Genomic DNA, 18598 nt, shown 5'->3' on the forward strand with positions numbered 1-18598 from the left:
TCTATTCAAAGGGATTGCAGTTTGGGATGGACACTGTTTCCCATGCCCGCCAAGACGGCATAACTGCTGAGCTGGCAGCGTAACTGCTTAGAATGATGTTTTACCTTAACCAACATTTCATAGGTCAGGGGTGTTTGGGTAAAAACCTCCCAAGTCAAAAACAAAAAGAAACCTGAATACTAAGCTAAAATCAAAAACAAACAATACAAAACCACCTAATAGACAGTAAACTAGGGAATGGGAGATATATGTGGGTACTGATTAAAATCATCACAAAACTGAAGGAAAACTACCTGCAAACTCCCTTTCCCAGGCTACAGTTGATCCCAGAAGGAAAAGCTGGTATCTGATTTATAGAAAAGTAACAGAAGATGGTCACGCACAGAGGGGGCACATCTGGCCACCGGAAAAGGCACAAGCTGAAAGCATCACTCCAAGGGTCCACTGTCGGCTGTGGAAGATTAGCTTGAACCAGACCAACTCCCCCAGGAAAAAAACAGCAACTGAAAATGCCAGCCTTTTTTTTTTTTTAATTAAAGCAAAACTGAAGGACTAGGAGCTCTGCAAAGGCAAGAAAGACTGGAGGAACTCAGATCCCAAAGAGAAGGGAAGTCCACAGACATGACTCCTGTCTATAGAGCCTTATTTTGCCCTAAGGCTTTTCCCAACTACAGAGCTTCTCTGATGAGAAGTTAAGTGGAGCTTTCAGAATTCACACAGGGTCTTTAAAAGAAAAAGTTAGAGTTCGGGACCTGCAGATGAGGAAGGGCACTGGAAAACACCTCAGGGATTCAGCTGTGTACTGAACTGAATAGTGGCCCCCAAAATTCGTGTCCACCTGGAACCCCAGAATGGGACTTTATTTGGGGAAAGCCTCTTTGCAGGTGTAATTTATTGAGATGAGGTCATACTGGACCTAATCTAACATGACTGGTGTCCTTCTAAGGAGAGGAGGGGACACAGAGAGACATGGACACAGAGGAAAGAAGGCCATGTGAAGAGAGGGGCCAAGACTAGAGTGATAAAGCTACAAGCCAAGGAATGGCAGGGACTGCTGACAAGCACCAGAAGCTAGGAACACACCCTCCCCTCAGAGCCTTCCAGAAGGAACCAACCTTGCTGACACCTAGATTGCAGACTCCTGGCCTCCAGACTGTGAAAAAGTAAATTTCTCTCTGTTGTTTTAAGCCACCCGGGGCGTGCAAATTTGCTATGGCAACTCCAGGAAACTGATATAAGCTGGAAACCCCGAAGAACTACATCCTAGAAATACATCAGGCATCACAAATGCTAAAGGCCAGGTGTGAACTGGCTTGATCCCTTGACTGGATTAAACTGATCTCCCTCTACCCTAACTGTCTGAGAAGCAACAGTAAATCCTCTCTGAAAAAAGATACAATCATTCCAAACTTCAAATTATCTCTACGATTCTTCATACACAACATCTGGCATTCAGTCAAAAATACCAGATACATGCGAAGACAAGACTGTATTCAAGATCAAGACAAAAACAAAAACTAAGGGACTTTTGGCTACAGGCCAGTGAGAAGGTTAACAAATCCTCTCCCCAAAAAGCAACTATAAAACTGAACAGGGCCTCCCTGGTGGCGCAGTGGTTGAGAGTCCGCCTGCCGATGCAGGGGATACGGGTTCGTGCCCCGGTCTGGGAGGATCCCATATGCCGCGGAGCAGCTGGGCCCGTGAGCCATGGCCGCTGAGCCTGCGCGTCCGGAGCCTGCGTGTCCGGAGCCTGTGCTCCGCAACGGGAGAGGCCACAACAGTGAGAGGCCCGCATACCGAAAAAAAATAAAATAAAATAAATAAAATAAAAACTGAACAAAATTGACAAAAACAACGGTTTTAGCACTCTAGAAACTGGCTTCAAAGGCTTACAACTTGAGAGGTGTTTACCCTTGAAAAGTGCTGAATTTCCAATTAGAACAGTGGGAACAATAACAACAGTACAGCAATAAATGGCAACCAACATTCTATCTCAAGTGTCAGGGGCGAAAGGGAGGGGTGGAGACTGTGGTGACCTGGAGTACTTTTGCCCCATCTACAAAGGGCAGGGGTGCTGGGCTCCAAACAAAGTCAACAGTAAATGTAGGCCCAGAGTCACAGGTCCTCAAGTTTAAGAAAATCTAGAAATCTATATTTCCACATAAAATCTCATAATTTTTAAATGTTGGCAACTTTAAAAAAAAGTTTTTTTAATACGCTGTGCAAGGGCACCAGTTTCCAAACTCAGTCCTACAGGCACCCTAACCGCAGACAACCAAATGCAGTCATGCCCCTGGCAGACTCTCAGTATTATCTACTGTATTGTGATTTTCAACAATGTCATTTTATTCAGTCATTACTCTGAAGTTCAGCTTTTCTCTCTTCATCTAGAAACAGAGCTAATGCAACAGCCTTGTGGGTTAATTCACCGTTACTCATTCTCTCCTGTCACGTTCAATTCACTTCACTGAGTTAGAGTGGTCTACAGAGGAGCAATAACGGGCATCAGGCCTGCGGCCAGAGGAGGTGGGGAGCGGGGAAGGGCCAGGAACTTCTTGACATCAGTCTGACCTGGGTTGGAATCCTCAGCTCTGCCATTTACCAGCCATGGGAACTTGGGCCACGTATTAACTTACTTGAGGCTCAGTGTCATCATCTGAAAAGTAAAGACACCATCACCTATGCTGGAATGTTATTGGCATGTTATCATCACGCACCAGCTCGGGCAGCCCAGTACCAAGGCCTCAAGCCCCCACCACAACCCTGCGAGGCGGGTCCCATCATTACCCTTAGTTTACACACGAGGAAATAGAAGCTCAGAGAGGAGGTGTCCCAGAGAGCTCATGTGTGACAAGTCGCTGAGCGGGGATTTCAACCCTGCCGTCCGATCGCTAAGCTACATAGAGGGCCCAGCCCAGCGGCCGGCAGAGACAAGGGAGCAGGGCAGCGCTCATTCCCGTCGGATCCTTCTCTTCAGACTTCGTTTTATTCATTCTGCCTGGCAAGGTCATTCCAATGGCTTTAAGAACAACCGGAAGAAGTCATTGATCTGATCTTTTCCAACTCTGAGCAGCTGAAGAAACACCTGCCCCCTCTCTCGTGAGGTTTTTAATCAAACATTCAAGGGCAGGAAAGAGGTTTTAATCAGCCAAGGACCATCCTACACCCGTGAACGGTTAATTAACGCTGCCAACAATGATGACACAAGCCCTTGGCAACTACTCCAGAGCTAAGCTAGTTTGGTCTTTCCTTTGCTTCTAATTGGCCAGGAGGCTGCCCAGCACACCCTCCTCGACAAAAACGAAGCCAGAGACTGCTCATCAGTCTCTTCAGGATGCAAGTGTAGAAATCATGCTAAGATGCAAGGAAACAGCAAGAAGGTGAAGGCTGGCCGTGTCTTGCAAACGTGTAGGTGCTTCTGTGATTATCAGGGCCAAGTAACAAAAAGATAAGACTTTTAGTCTGAATGGGAATAGGCAGAGCCATTCTTCATGGTTAAAAGGTCAGAGCCTCAGGAGGGGGTGAGGTGGGAAAGAGATTAAAAGTTTAAAGGGTGTTTGGGAGAAGAGAGTAACTGGGTAAACATTTATTGGGGGGGCGGGTCTATGAACTGAAGCAGGTGCTTCACATGAGAGTCTCACTGAAGCCTCCTGACAACCTCGCAGGGAGACCAGATGCTCTGCCTTTACAGGTGCAAACAATGAAGGCACAGAGGGGCATCTTCCCAGGGTCATGCCAGACTTACCCTCTGAGTCTGACTCCAAAGCCAGGGCTGCCTCTGCCATGCCCAGGAGCTGCCCAGAGCCTGGTGGTCTATTCCACACCAGCTCCTCTGAGGTAGCTGCCCCACAGACAGGTAAGAAGGAAATGACAAGAAACACAAGGGCCCAGCAAGCCAAGGAGGACTCTCGGAAAAGCCATGTCCTCAAACAGCCATCAACCAGCCCTACGGCATCCCCACACAGAGGCTCAGGGAAGCATCCTGTACATAAAATGCCACCGAGACGACTGAGGCTGACATCTGAGGTGGCCAAGGCAGCTGGCTGTGGTTTCTACGAGGACTGAGGCCCTTGACACCAGCTCTTCTCTGAACTGGCCCCCTATGTCCCTGACTTTTTAAGGAAGGGACCCGGAAACACAGAAGAAAAATCAACGATGACAGGAATCCCTCTTGCAGCCATCCCCTGACCCCAACAGGACCCACATTCATTTCTGAAAATGAGCAACCGGTGAGATGAACAGGGATGAAAGATCTGCTGAAGGGGTGAGAGAAAAGGGAAAGGAGACACGCCAACATGAGAGGGAAAGGCAAAGGGCTCGCTTCAGCGGGCAGAGAATTTCCACAAACACCTCTACCAAACACGGTGAGCACTGATTTTTTGCTGTGAAAGGAGGTGAACTAGCAAAAGGTGACACATTTTACTCAGCAGTGACACTGACATCACAGTAACAAGAAGGATCTGGGAATTCAGGGCGGCAGCCACAAGCAGGGTCTGAAAGAACCTGCTCTTTTAAATGCGCGAGTGGGGTGGAACATAGGATGTTGTTTACATGACATGATACACTTCAAAGTTCAGAGCCAAAGCAAACCGCTTCGAACAAATCACATCTGTACCGTGGAGAAGAGAGATGAAGGTCCCCACCACTCATAGGGCTACTGTGTGAACTAAGCGAGTTAATTTACATAAAAGACTAACAAAGTGCCAGGCTTGCACTAAGTACCCATGAGCGTTGAATTATTATTATTAGCATTATCCCTGTCATTCAGACACAGGAGCACAGGACAAGGGAAATGCTGTGACAATTTTAAAATGGATGGCAGCAGAACTATAAGCTCAGAGACCTGCCTGGTTTCTGCTGCTGTTATTGAAGACAGATTTAATTATGAAATGCCGTGCTATCCTCGTGCATAAAGTTAGAACAGATTATTAGTTTCACAGCAATTGCCACACCATGTTGGTGAAATAAGCACCTTAGCTGCAGGTCCCCCAAGCCCCTCGGAGACCACAACACACAGATCTGAGAATTCTGCACACAGGCTGACTTCATTTAAATTAAGAAACCAGACAACACCCTAACTGACTGCAAGTAAGACATCCTTACCACAGATTTCTGCACCACCACGTGCCACTGGCCCCCGCCAGTCCCGCACGATGACTGCCTTGCCCGCTATTAAAATATAAACAAAAATTAAAAGAGCAAGAGAAAGGAACATCCTCCGGGATGCATCAGGTCGAGCAGTACCTGTTTCGGTTTTGCTGGAGAAGCCTGCTGCCTGTTTGATCGCGGCTGCTGTCAGTGCTAATCCTCGACTCCTCTTCAAGCCATGCTGCAGGACGGCCTCAAACTGGGCACACAGACAGGTTACCCTGTGAGAGAACCAATGATTCATCAATCCACCCTGTGAAGGCAGAGAAACAACCAGGGCGGCCCTGGCATCTCCAGGGAGCTAGTGAGGGTACACACTAGACACCTGGATTTACAGACAGGTAACTGACATGTAACTGACTCCACACCAATTTCCATTTATGTTCATTTCACATAACTTAGGGAAGCCCCACACAGTCTAGCCAATTTCGTCAGACTGGTGAAAGCACAGTAACAATTCACAAGAAACAAGGGGAAATGGAACTGGTGCCAGCCAGCAGGGGAGAAGGAAAAAAAAAAAGCCAATTTAAAAACAAATCAGTTCTGTGTGGGGAGGGGTTAGGTGTTAATTGTATCCAATTCACAAGTTTCAACTCTAATTCATATCATGTCCTTTATGAAACAAGATTATCTTTTAAGAGATTGAATTCACCAGCCTGCCAAATTGCAAACACTGTGTAATTTCATGGCCTGTTACATACCCTAAAAAATAATATGAATTCTGATTCTTGTCCTTTATTTTGTTGTAAGAGATTACATTGTGAAGTCAGATCCGGAGTTGATGGAATTGTCAATTAAGTTACAATTACTGTGCATTTAACTGAATTGATTTATCAGTAACCAAAGAAATGGGAGATTCAGGAACATGTTCACAGAGAGATGAGGTCACAGCAACTACACTCAATTCTTAACAATCCTCACAGGGCTCCTGGGCCCCCAGCCCAATTGGGTCTGTGGACTTCAGAGACCCTTCCAATCATTCATGCAACAAATGTTAAGAAATCCTGAACTTCTCCTACGTGCCAGGCACTGTTCTAGGCTCTGAGGATATGCAGGTGGGAGTGAGATAGAAGAGGTCTCTGCCTCACCACATTTCCATGGTTCTAGCAGGGGAAGATACACAAACAAATAAGCTAACCAGACCATATCAGTTGATGAGAACCTTGAAGAACATAAAACAGGATGAGGTGGTAGGTGGAGCCAGGGCAAGAGCAGGCTTAGATTCTGTGGCCCGAATGGAGGCAGCCTTACGACCTGGATGTGACAAGAGGCAGCAGGCTGGGCAGACAGACCCAGTGCAAAGACCCTGCAGCCACCACCATCCGGCTCATCCTTGCATAACGGCAGGCATTTCCTGCTCCACCCACCCCCCACCTGTAGTTATAATACTGCCAGTGTCTATTACTCTGTGGGTGGTAAAACATCTTCACATCCATGATTTCACTAGCTCCTCCCATCAACATTATGATATGGTTGAGGCAGGTATTATTATCTCCCTTTTACACGTCAAGAAACTGAGGCTTAGAGACATTTAAGAGACAGTACCTAGTAAGTACATAATTAGCAGCAACATGGGTACTCCAGCCCTACCCACCCCCATGCTGATCCAAGGTAGTTTCCACTACACCCCAGGCCACCAAGACAAACATGCATTGTTCTAAGACGAAAGTCAACTCCCTCCCATATGCCACCTTTACTCAAGTCTTCTGTCTACACCAGAAAACGCTAACCCAGCATCAGCAAATACACAGCACACGAATATTTATCCTCTAGTCTGTGCCCATGACAGACATCACTAACCCATCCCAGAATTCTAGGCTACTACTGCCAATGATCAAAGTTAGCCCTCCAGGAGTTTGGGGGAGAATCGATACATGTATATGTATGGCTGAGTCACTTTGCTGTGCACCTGAAACTATCACAACATTGTTAATCGGCTATACCCCAATATAAAATAAAAACTTAAAAAAAAAAAGTTAGTCCTCCACAGGAAGGAGCCCTACCTGGCATCCCAAACTGAACTTGTCCTCAACTACACCCTTTGGTTTTCAACTCCTACCTTGTCCTCCTGGCTCCCCTGCACCTAGCTCACTCAGTGCCTGGAACACAGTGTGTGCTCTGTAAATGCCTTTTCAGTGGATAGGTAAAAGGGTGATTAACCTTGAACCCTGGGTCCCACAATACTCCCCCACATTGAAACAACCCTTTTTGCTGTGGCAGATGTCACTCTTAAATATCAGATGTGCATATGCTAGTCTCTCTGCATATCCACACAGGCACACATCTGAGGGCTCCCTGAAAGCTGGGACACCTGCCAAAACTATCTAAATCCCACAGGAACCAAAAGTAAGGCATAGCAAAACGGAGCCTGACCAGGGCCCTGTTTCAGGGTGGGGTGGGGAGGAGGGCAAAAACCTTGGTCTGTGTTTAGAGTTCTCCATAATAAACCACATCTTTAAACGAATCATCTGCAAATACAATGATTAACCCAACAATCCCCGTCGGTTTGTTTGGCTCCAGTGCACAAGTCAGTAACTGCCCCACCAACTCTATAATAACATCTGGCCCCTAAGGGGAATGGAACACAGGTGAACAACACAAACCCAGTCCCCAAGGTTTGCTTACATCAGCAGCATTACCTTCCAGATGCACATAGGTCACAATCAACCCAACACAGCAGAAAACCCAGGTGGGCCTTAGTCCTATAATTAGTTCATTATGACGCCTGCCTTGCTGAAGGCCATTCTACTTAACACCCTCTCCATGTCCCCTTTTCACCTCCCCATTTGACCTGAGTTTATATTTACAGGTCATTCAAGACTTAGCTCAAGGGTCCCCTCCTCCAGGAAGCCTTCCTGAGTGCTTCCTCATGCTGAGCTTCCTTCTGCTGCAGCACTTGGTCAACCTCTGTTAACAATCTGCTTTCCACAGCTGTCTCCTCTTGCTAACTTGAGTTTCCAGAGAGCAAGGATCACGCCTCGTTCATCTTAGTGGTGACAGCACCTAGCACAATGCCTGCCATCTGTGGTATATGTGACCAATATGGCCCCTCCCCTCGAAGAACTCAGAACATGGACTTTATGTATACTTAGGTGAGAGATGCATCTCAGGAGATCTTGTATAATTTGGAATCCAAATCCAGGTCAGTTAAGACTAGGGAACCAAGGGACTTCCCTGGTGGTCCAGTGGGTAGGACTCTGTGCTCCCAGTGCAGGGGGCCCAGGTTCAATCCCTGGTCAGGGAACTAGATCCCACATGCATGCCACAACTAGGAGTCCACATGCTGCAACTAAGAAGTCCACATGCCGCAACTAAAAGATCCTGCATGCCACAACTAAGACCTGGTGCTGCCAAAATTAATTAATTAATTAATAATAATAATAATAAATAAAAATTTTAAAAAAGACTAGGGAACCAAGGAGAACACACTGGTCCAACTACATGAATCTAAGTCCTTCAGCTTGTGGTGGGCACTCTCTGGGCACTGATTTATAATCATGTCACCTGAAGGTTTTCCATTTCTTCTCACCTTGACTCAGGCATATGATACCTTCTGCAAAAATGAAAGGGGCACCTGCTTTCATGGAGCTCATTATTTGCTCAGCTCAGTCTCTCCTGTTTCCCAGAATGCTCTCTGCTGAGTGCTCTCTGACACACGGCAGGGGAGGGGAGGAGGTGGGAGGATTGGCTGCCTCCACAGCATTTTCTCACATCTAATTTCTACTATCAGTTAATGAATCGGCCATGTTCTTAATTTTTTTTTTTTAAAGAAGATGTTGGGGGTAGGAGTTTATTAATTAATTTATTTATTTTTGCTGTGTTGGGTCTTCGTTTCTGCGCGAGGGCTTTCTCTAGTTGTGGCAAGCACGGGCCACTCTTCATTGCAGTGCACGGGCCTCTCACTATCACGGCCTCTATCGTTGCAGAGCACAGGCTCCAGACGCACAGGCTCAGTAGTTGTGGCTCACGGGCCTAGTTGCTCCGTGGCATGTGGGATCCTCCCAGACCAGGGCTCGAACCCGTGTCCCCTGCACTGGCAGGCAGATTCTCAACCACTGCAACACCAGGGAAGCCCCGGCCATGTTCTTAATTAAGCAGGGCACTTAACAGTGAATGTTTTAATTTTTTTTAAAAGCACCAGCCAAGAAAATCACTTCAAGTTTTTATGCATATAGCTGTTTACCAGATGAATGGATAAATAAAATGTGGTATATCGATACAATGGACTACTATTCAGCAATAAAAAGGAATAAAGTACTGACACAAGGATGAGCCTTGAAAATATCATGCTATGGGAAAGACATCACACCCAAAAGCCATACGTTCTATGATTCCATGAAATGTTGAGAAAAGGTAAAAATACATAGAAACTACAAGTAGATTAGTGTCGCCTAAGGCTGAAATCAGGAATTAACTGTAAACTGGCACAAGGGAACTCTTTGATGCAATGAAAATGTTCTGAACCTGAATTGTGGTGATGGTTACATAACTCTATAAATTTACTTTAAAAAAAATCACTGCATTGTACACGTACAAGGAGTAGATTTTTATGGTAAGTAAATTAGACTTCAGTTAAGCTGTTTTTAAAAAACCTGCCCTCAAGGTGCCTGGTAAAAGCTTGCTGAAGGAGTTAACGAGTGGAAAATGAAATAACCTCCTCCTGCTGACTTTAAAACTGTCTCTCACCGCCCGCCGGCACAGCTGGATATTGCATGAGCTTAACTGGTTTGCTGCTAAAATTCTGCAAGCACTGGTTTTCCTCAGCTGTGTCCTAAATTTCAAGACTGCTTAACCTGCCACATTAATCTATAATAAGAATCCTAAGAATCCTGTACTTTTTTATGGCAAATGTTAGACATTTATGGCAAATGTGAGACAGAAAGGATCAGCAATGAAAGCTGCATTTTAAGAACTGCATCAAATTAACCTCCTGACGGCATAACTTCAAGTTGATCCTTTCACTACATTACAGCTTTACTAGAACCTTTTGGTGAAAAGTACAATCATGAAAATGGACTGGATCATCCTCGTGTGGAAAGCTCCAATGTCACCTAGAACGGAGTCAACTGTACCCATGAAAACGGGCCATTAACAGCATTAGCCATACCTCAGATTTAAGACAGTACAATCATCAACTAAGACAGTACAATCATCAACTACAGCAAGGCCATCACGAGACAGTCATTTGAAATGGGCCATGCCCTACATTTATGTGTTATAAATTTCAGAAAGGTTCACATCCTTTAACCGCTGAATTCTACTGGCAGAAATCAATCCTCGGTTGTAATCTACAAGTCAGATAAAGATTTAAGAATGAAAATATTCAAAACATTATTTACAACTGTGGAAAGTTAAAAACACATAAAGATTTGACACTTGGGGAATTGGTTAAATGATAATACAACACAAAATCGAATGCCATTTAGCCCTTATTTACCAAGAGCTTATAATGATAAGCCAACAGGGTACAAAACTGAAAAATAAGCAGGGTACAAAACTGTATATTAAGTATGTTTTCAACTATGCTAAAAAAACACTCACAAAAAAATCTGAAAGGGATTATGTGAAAAATTAAGAGTGACTTGGTAAAATAATTACTGTTGATGTCTTTCTTGCCTCTATGCTTTTCTGACTTAGCTTTTTTTCTAAAACAAGCATTTAAAAAGTATTCATGTCTCAAGAACCAGAAATATTGCTACCTTGAGCTAAAAAGAATGAAAAAATATGGCATCAAAGTTATGGTGAGAAAAAAATCATGCAACTATTAAAATGCTTACTGGAAACTTGAAATGGCATTTTTTTTAAAGCTCGGATTATAATGTTAAGTGAAAAAAAAACAGATCTACAAAAAGATATTAAAAAGTTTCTAACCCGCAAATTTAAAATATTGCATTAAAAGAAACTGTAACATTAAAAGTTGATTTTTTTAAGTCAACAAAATGGTGGAGGCGAACTACATTCACAACAGTAACAACAGTAAAATAAATCATATTTTTAATAAGAAAGACACATGTCCTATATGAAGAAAAACATAATATTCTTAAAAGGTGTAAAGCTCAAAATAAATAGAAATATTATTTTCCTAAATGGGAAGATTTATTAAAATAAAAATGTTAATTCTTCCCAAATTAATGTATATATTTAATACAATTCCAATACTAATCACAGGAAGGACTTGGCCTAGTGTGGTTTTGGGTACAGAGATAAACAAATTGATGAAGCAGTATAGAGAATCCCCCTCCAAAAGTCCAAATGAATATGGAAATATTTTATATATAATAATGGTAGCACTTGAACTCAGATGGGCAAGAATGGGCTATTTAACCAGTGGCACTGACCCAAGTGGTTATAGGGCTGAAAGAAAATAAAAATAAACTTCTGTCTCAAACCATCACAGAGCTAAATTCCAGATGGGTTAAGATCAAAAAAATATAGAAGTGGAGAAAAAATGATAGAGAAAAATACAGAAGAACCTCAGGACAGTATACTCTCAAAGCAAAATTTTAAAGGTTCATAGAATTAATCACATAAAATGTTTAAATTTCAACACGGCAAAAGATATAAATATGGTAAAACAATAAATGATAGACTGGAGAAAATATTTACAGCACACAACTGAAAAAAAATTAAGGGCCATAGTACACGAAGAGCTTCCACAAATGGACAAAAAAAGACATGCAACTCAAAAAATTAAAAGACTATTATTAAAGAAGGTGAACCAACAAACCATGAAGGGAGGAAATCCAGTTGGCCAATAAACATAGGAAAAGATGTTCAGTCTCACTAGTGACCAGGAAAGTGTCGCAAATACTAAGATATCAACTTAGGACTATCAATTTCAAACCAGTCACAGATCTAGCAAGAGTGCATGTAAATGGGTACTGCTGATTGGAATATAAACGTGAATTCCTACATCCTTCTGCAAAGAGACCAGGCAGTACAATTTTTTAAAATGCCTGTATGCTTTGACCCAGCAATCCTACTTCTAGGAATTTATCCTATAAAAATAAAAGCACTAATAATTAGAAAATGAGCAAAAACCATGAACAGATATTTCACCAAAGAGGATACACATGTATAAGAACAGGAAAATACATTCAACATCATTAGCCATTGGGGAAATGCACATTAACACTACAGTGAGATATGTCTACACACCTATAGGGATGGCCAAAATAGAAAATCATGAGAGTACTAAATGCTGACAAGAACGCAGAGAAACTGGATCACTCACACATTGCTGGTGGGAATGTAAATGGTACAGCCAGTCTGGAAAACAGTTGGCAGTTTCTTATAAAACTAAATATGCAAATATCATACAACCCAGCAATTGTACTCTTGAGTACTTATCTCAGAGAAATGAAAACTTATGTTCACACAAACAACCTGTACATAAATGTTTATAGCAGCATTATTTCCAGTAGCCAAAAACTGAAAACAACACAGATGTCCTTCGATGAATAAACAGATTGTGGTACATCCAGACCACGGAATACTACTCAGCAATAAAAAGAAACACACTATGGATACATACAACAACCTGGATGACTCTCAAGGAAATTACCGTGAGTGAAAAAAAAAAAAGCCAATCCCAAAAATTACACACTGTATGATTCCATTTACATAACATTCTTGGAATGATGAAATTATAGAAATGGAGAACAGATTGGTAGTTGCCAGGAGTTAGGGATGGGGAGGGAGGGGACAGGAGGGAGGTGGGCATGGTTATAAAAAAGCAACAGGAGGAACCCTGTGGTGATGAAACCATTCTGTATCTTGACTGTGGTGGGGGACACATGAACCTACAGGGTGATAAAACTGCACAGAACTAAACACACACACACACACACAAATAAGTATAAGTAAAACTAGCAAAATTTGAAATGCCGGCCTAGAATTTTACAAGATGTGACCACTGGGGAAAACTGGGTAAAGGGTAAATGGGATCTTTCTACATTATTTCTTACAACTGCATGTGAATCTATAATTATCTCAAAATTAAAAGTTGAAATAGGGCTTCCCTGGTGGCACAGTGGTTAAGAATCCACCTGCTAATGCAAGGGACATGGGTTCGAGCCCTGGGCCGGGAAGATCCCACATGCCACAGAGCAACTAAGCCCGTGCGCCACAACTACTGAGCCTGTGCTCTACAGCCTGCGAGCCACAACTACTGAGCCCATGTGTTACAACTACTGAAGCCTGCGCGCCTAGAGCCCATGCTCCACAGCAAGAGAAGCCACCGCAATGAGAAGCCCACGCACTGCAACAAAGACCCAACGCAGCCAAAAATAAATAAAATAAATTTATTTTTTTTAAGTTAAAATAAACAATTAAATATAAAAGCATTAGTAGGCAAAGACATACATATACACAAATATTTTTATTGCGGTATTGTTATAATAGTAAAAGGAGAAACAAAACTAGACACAACCTGAACGTCCATTAACAGTAAAACAGTAAATAAGTTACAGCACCTCCACACTACAAAATATTATGTAGAAATTTTAAAAGAATGAGATGTCAAACCTAAACAACCTAGAAGCACCTTTCTTCCCCACATTTTAAGATCTTGGAAATCCAAGTGTGCCTCATAATTAATGAAATTATCCAATTAAAACTGGCACTAGTTTTTGTTTCTTAATTACACATAAAGAAGCCATGATAGAGAATCCTAAAGATGCTACCAGAAAACTACTAGAGCTAATCAATGAATTTGGTAAAGTAGCAGGATACAAAATTAATGCACAGAAATCTCTGGCATTCCTATACACTAATGATGAAAAATCTGAAAATGAAATCAAGAAAACACTCCCATTTACCATTGCAACAAAAAGAATAAAATATATAGGAATAAACCTACCTAAGGAGACAAAAGACCTGTATGCAGAAAATTATAAGACACTGATGAAAGAAATTAAAGATGATACAAATAGATGGAGAGATATACCATGTTCCTGGATTGGAAGAATCAATATTGTGAAAATGACTCTACTACCCAAAGCAATCTACAGATTCAATGCAATCCCTATCAAACTACCATTGGCATTTTTCACAGAACTAGAACAAAAAATTTCAAAATTTGTTTGGAAAAACAAAAGATCCCGAATAGCCAAAGCAATCTTGAGAACGAAAAATGGAGCTGGAGGAATCAGGCTCCCTGACTTCAGACTATACTACAAAGCTACAGTAATCAAGACAGTGTGGTATTGGCACAAAAACAGAAAGATAGATCAATGGAACAGGATAGAAAGCCCAGAGATAAACCCACGCACATATGGTCAACTTATCTTTGATAAAGGAGGCAGGAATGATACAGTGGAGAAAGGACAGCCTCTTCAATAAGTGGTGCTGGGAAAACTGGACAGGGACATGTAAAAGTATGAGATTAGATCATTCCCTAACACCATACACAAAAATAAGCTCAAAATGGATTAAAGACCTAAATGTAAGGCCAGAAACTATCAAACTCTTAGAGGAAAACATAGGCAGAACACTCTATGACATAAATCACAGCAAGATCCTTTTGGACCCACCTCCTAGAGAAATGGAAATAAAGACAAAAATAAACACATGGGACCTAATGAAACTTCAAAGCTTTTGCACAGCAAAGGAAACCATAAACAAGACCAAAAGACAACCCTCAGAATGGGAGAAAATATTTGCAAATGAAGCAACTGACAAAGGATTAATCTCCAAAATTTATAAGCAGCTCATGCAGCTCAATAGCAAAAAAACAAACAAGCCAATCCAAAAATGGGCAGAAGACTTAAATAGGCATTTCTCCAAAGAAGATATACAGACTGCCAACAAACACATGAAAGAATGCTCAACATCATTAATCATTAGAGAAATGCAAATCAAAACTACATTGAGATATCATCTCACACCAGTCAGAATGGCCATCATCAAGAAATCTAGAAACAATAAATGCTGGAGAGGGTGTGGAGAAAAGGGAACACTCTTGCACTGCTGGTGGGAATGTGAATTGGTACAGCCACTATGGAGATCAGTATGGAGGTTCCTTAAAAAACTAAAAATAGAACTACCATATGACCCAGCAATCCCACTACTAGGCATATACCCTGAGAAAACCATAATTCAAAAAGAGACATGTACCAAAATGTTCATTGCAGCTCTATTCACAATAGCCCAGAGCTGGAAACAACCTAAGTGTCCATCATCGGATGAATGGATAAAGAAGATGTGGCACATATATACAATGGAATATTACTCAGCCATAAAAAGAAATGAAATTGAGCTATTTGTAATGAGGTGGATGGACCTAGAGTCTGTCATACAGAGTGAAGTAAGTCAGAAAGAGAAAGACAAATACCGTATGCTAACACATATATATGGAATTTTTTAAAAAATGTCATGAAGAACCTAGGGGTAAAACGGGAATAAAGACACAGACCTACTTGAGAATGGACTTGAGGATATGGGGAGGGGGAAGGGTAAGCTGTGACAAAGCGAAAGAGAGGCATGGACATATATACACTACCAAACGTAAGGTAGATAGATAGTGGGAAGCAGCTGCAGAGCACAGGGAGATCAGCTCGGTGCTTTGTGACTGCCTGGAGGGGTGGGATGGGGAGGGTGGGAGGGAGGGAGATGCATGAGGGAAGGGATGTGGGAACAGATGTATATGTATGACTGATTCACTTTGTTATAAAGCAGAAACTAATAAAAAAATTTAAAAAAATAAAAAAAAAGAAGCCATGGATGGTAGGCTGCACCATTATGTTACCTAGTGACCTGAAACAATGTCCATAATACATGGCCAAGTTATAAAAAAAAAAAAAAAGCAAGTTACAGTGTAATATAAATGGTATGATTCCCGTTTGAAGGAGGAGGGAGAGAAAGAGGAAGAGGACTGGGCTTCCATAAGCCTGTCCTCTCAATTATTTGCATCATCTACCATCAGGTGGGTAGACTTAAGCATCCTTGAAAATTCAGGCAAACTCATCTAGAGCAAGGATAATGAGGGCTGGGGTTAAGGCTAGGCTCCTCCTCCTCGGCGTGACGGCACCAGCGTACAAGGCTCTCTCCCGCTCCTTGCTGTTCCAGGGGTGCTGGGACCAGTGAATCAAATCAGCGCAGGGCTCTCAATTAGTCCTCTGTACTTTGGCCTAGAGCACCCTCTCTCTGTGCTAGGTAAATGGAACGAAAGTAAATTGCAGCTCAGAGATAATGAGCCAAAAAGATCTCTGAGAAAGGTGGCATCCACCTAGAAGAAACTAAAATTGGTTTTAGTTTTATCTCAGAAACACTATAAAGATAAATTCCAGATGGATCAAAGGCTTAACTGTACACTTTAAATATCTTGTAAGTAAATGTAAAAGACCACATGCAGACTCTAACATTGAGGAAGATCTTAAAACACTGAAAACACAGAAACTGGTAGGTTGGTATATGGAATCAGTAAAAAGACATTTAACCATGTAAAAAAATTTAAATGTAGTATTGTAATAGATATTATTACCTGTGCCTACAAAGATAATGGACAGATTTGAAAAAAAATATTTGCAATGCAGAAAACAGATGAAAGGTTAATTAATTACTATGATATACAAAGAGCTCTCACAAATTGACAAGGGGACAAATAATCCACCAAGAAATTGGACAAACAATATGAAGCAGCTTTGCACAAGAGAGCAAAGCCAAATAGCTCACAAATATTAAAAAAACAACTGAAATTCACTAGCAATCAACATGCAAATTAAAATGACAGTGAGCCACCACTTTTCAACCATCAGACTGACAAAACTTCAAAACAACACTCAAAACTAGTATTAGGAAGGAAGCAAAGGGCAGTTTCATGCACTGCCAGTAGAAATTTTTAGAACGATACCTGACCACAACTGTTAAAAATAAACACATTCTCTTCGGCCCAGCAACCCAACCTGGAAATGTCTGCCAAACAAAATCCTTAGTACATAAGAAAACATGCTCAAGGATGTCTGTTGTTTCACTGTCCATAGTAGTAAAAATTGGAAACAAAGTCAGTATTACTTCATAGGCAATTGTTGGTATATCTGCATCATGCAATATAATGCAGCCTTTTAAAAAGAATTTTTAGAACTCTAGCTTTGAAAGGTTTTGACAGGGTAGTGCCAAGAGAGAAAATACAGATGCAGAACATTATATATAATTCAATTTTTGTAAGACAACGGCAATAAAACCTGCGTGCGTGTGTGTGTATACACATGTATTTTAATTGTAAAAGATTAAATGAATGTGGAGAAACACACAGAACAAACGATTCTTGATCATTAACATAAGTTACCCAGAGGGAGGGAGAAGAGGATATGGTAGAGAAAAAAGAGGGGGAAAAAAAAGAGTTGACAAAGAAACAGAAAAAATGCAAGCTTGGTAACAGTGAAAACTCAAAAGGCAGTAGTTTTCAAGATACTATCAGTATGTGTAAAGCAACTATACGCCAATAAAAATTAATTTTAAAAAAAAGATACTGTTCGTGTGAAGGCCTGAGGATGGCAGACAGGCATGTAAAAAGAAGTCAAATGAATGTTCTACTAGAGGAACCAGAAATTAGAAAAAATAACCAACTTTTAAATGGGTTAAATCATCATTTCCGACCATTTTTTAAAGTTACTAATATAAACACAGTAACTGTCTTCTCTGGGGTGGACAGACCCTCCAGCTCTGGTCTAGACACAAACACCGCTTGGGATTCTTTTGGCAGATGAGGAGCTTCAAAGTCAGGAACAGGAGATGGCAGCAGAGAAGGAATCAGCTGAAGAAGCTGGTAAATCAAAAGGGAAAAAGAGGATGGAGAAAAGTAAGAGCCCCTCAATGTAGAAGGGGTGAGGAAACGGTTAATGTGTATCAAGTCAGTGGCCAAGGTGGTCCAGTGGTTAAGACTCCGAGCTTCCACTGCAGGGGCACAGGTTCGATCCCTGGTTGAGGAACTAAGATCCTGCATGCTGCACAGTGTGGTCAAAAAAAAAAAAAAAAAAAAAATCAAAGTCAGTGGCCAAGGGATCTTCAAATTTGGTCAGAGTCCACAGCCTGGGAGAAAGAAAACTCCACACCGAAAGCTTCCTTTAAACAAACAATAGAGTCACAGACGTAGAAAACAAACTTATGGTTACGGGTGGTGGGGAGGGAAAAATTGGGAGATTGGGATTGACATATACACACTACTATATATAAAATAGATAACTAATAAGGACCTACTGTAGAGCACAGGGAACTCTATTCAATACTCTGTAATGACGTATATGGGAAAAGAATCTAAAAAACAGTGGATGTATCTATATGTGTAACTGATTCACTTTGCTGTACAGCAGAAACTAAGACAACATTGTAAATCATCCACACTCCAATTAAAAAAACAAAAACAAAAACAAATAAGATGCAGGCAACTCTGAAGTACAGATGTACCTTTGAAAAAGCAAAGGCCACTCATAATAAAATTTACAGCCTGTTA

At 41.7% G+C, this 18598-nt stretch overlaps 1 protein-coding gene across 2 annotated transcripts in view; it reads right to left on the reverse strand.

Moving 5' to 3' along the window:
• SNX29 (sorting nexin 29) overlaps positions 1–18598 on the reverse strand; it is a 564284-nt gene that overhangs the window by 512906 nt on the left and 32780 nt on the right. For both annotated transcript variants that reach the window (XR_009530118.1, XM_060078037.1), the window contains exon 4: positions 5245–5369. Coding sequence is in view for 1 of the 2 variants with exons in the window: in XM_060078037.1 (XP_059934020.1) it covers positions 5245–5369 (125 nt within the window). In the remaining variant the exon portion in view is untranslated. The remainder of the gene's footprint in view (positions 1–5244; positions 5370–18598) is intronic.

The sequence above is a fragment of the Mesoplodon densirostris genome, chromosome 16 (assembly GCF_025265405.1).
Source record: "Mesoplodon densirostris isolate mMesDen1 chromosome 16, mMesDen1 primary haplotype, whole genome shotgun sequence".
Classification (NCBI taxonomy): domain Eukaryota; kingdom Metazoa; phylum Chordata; class Mammalia; order Artiodactyla; family Ziphiidae; genus Mesoplodon; species Mesoplodon densirostris.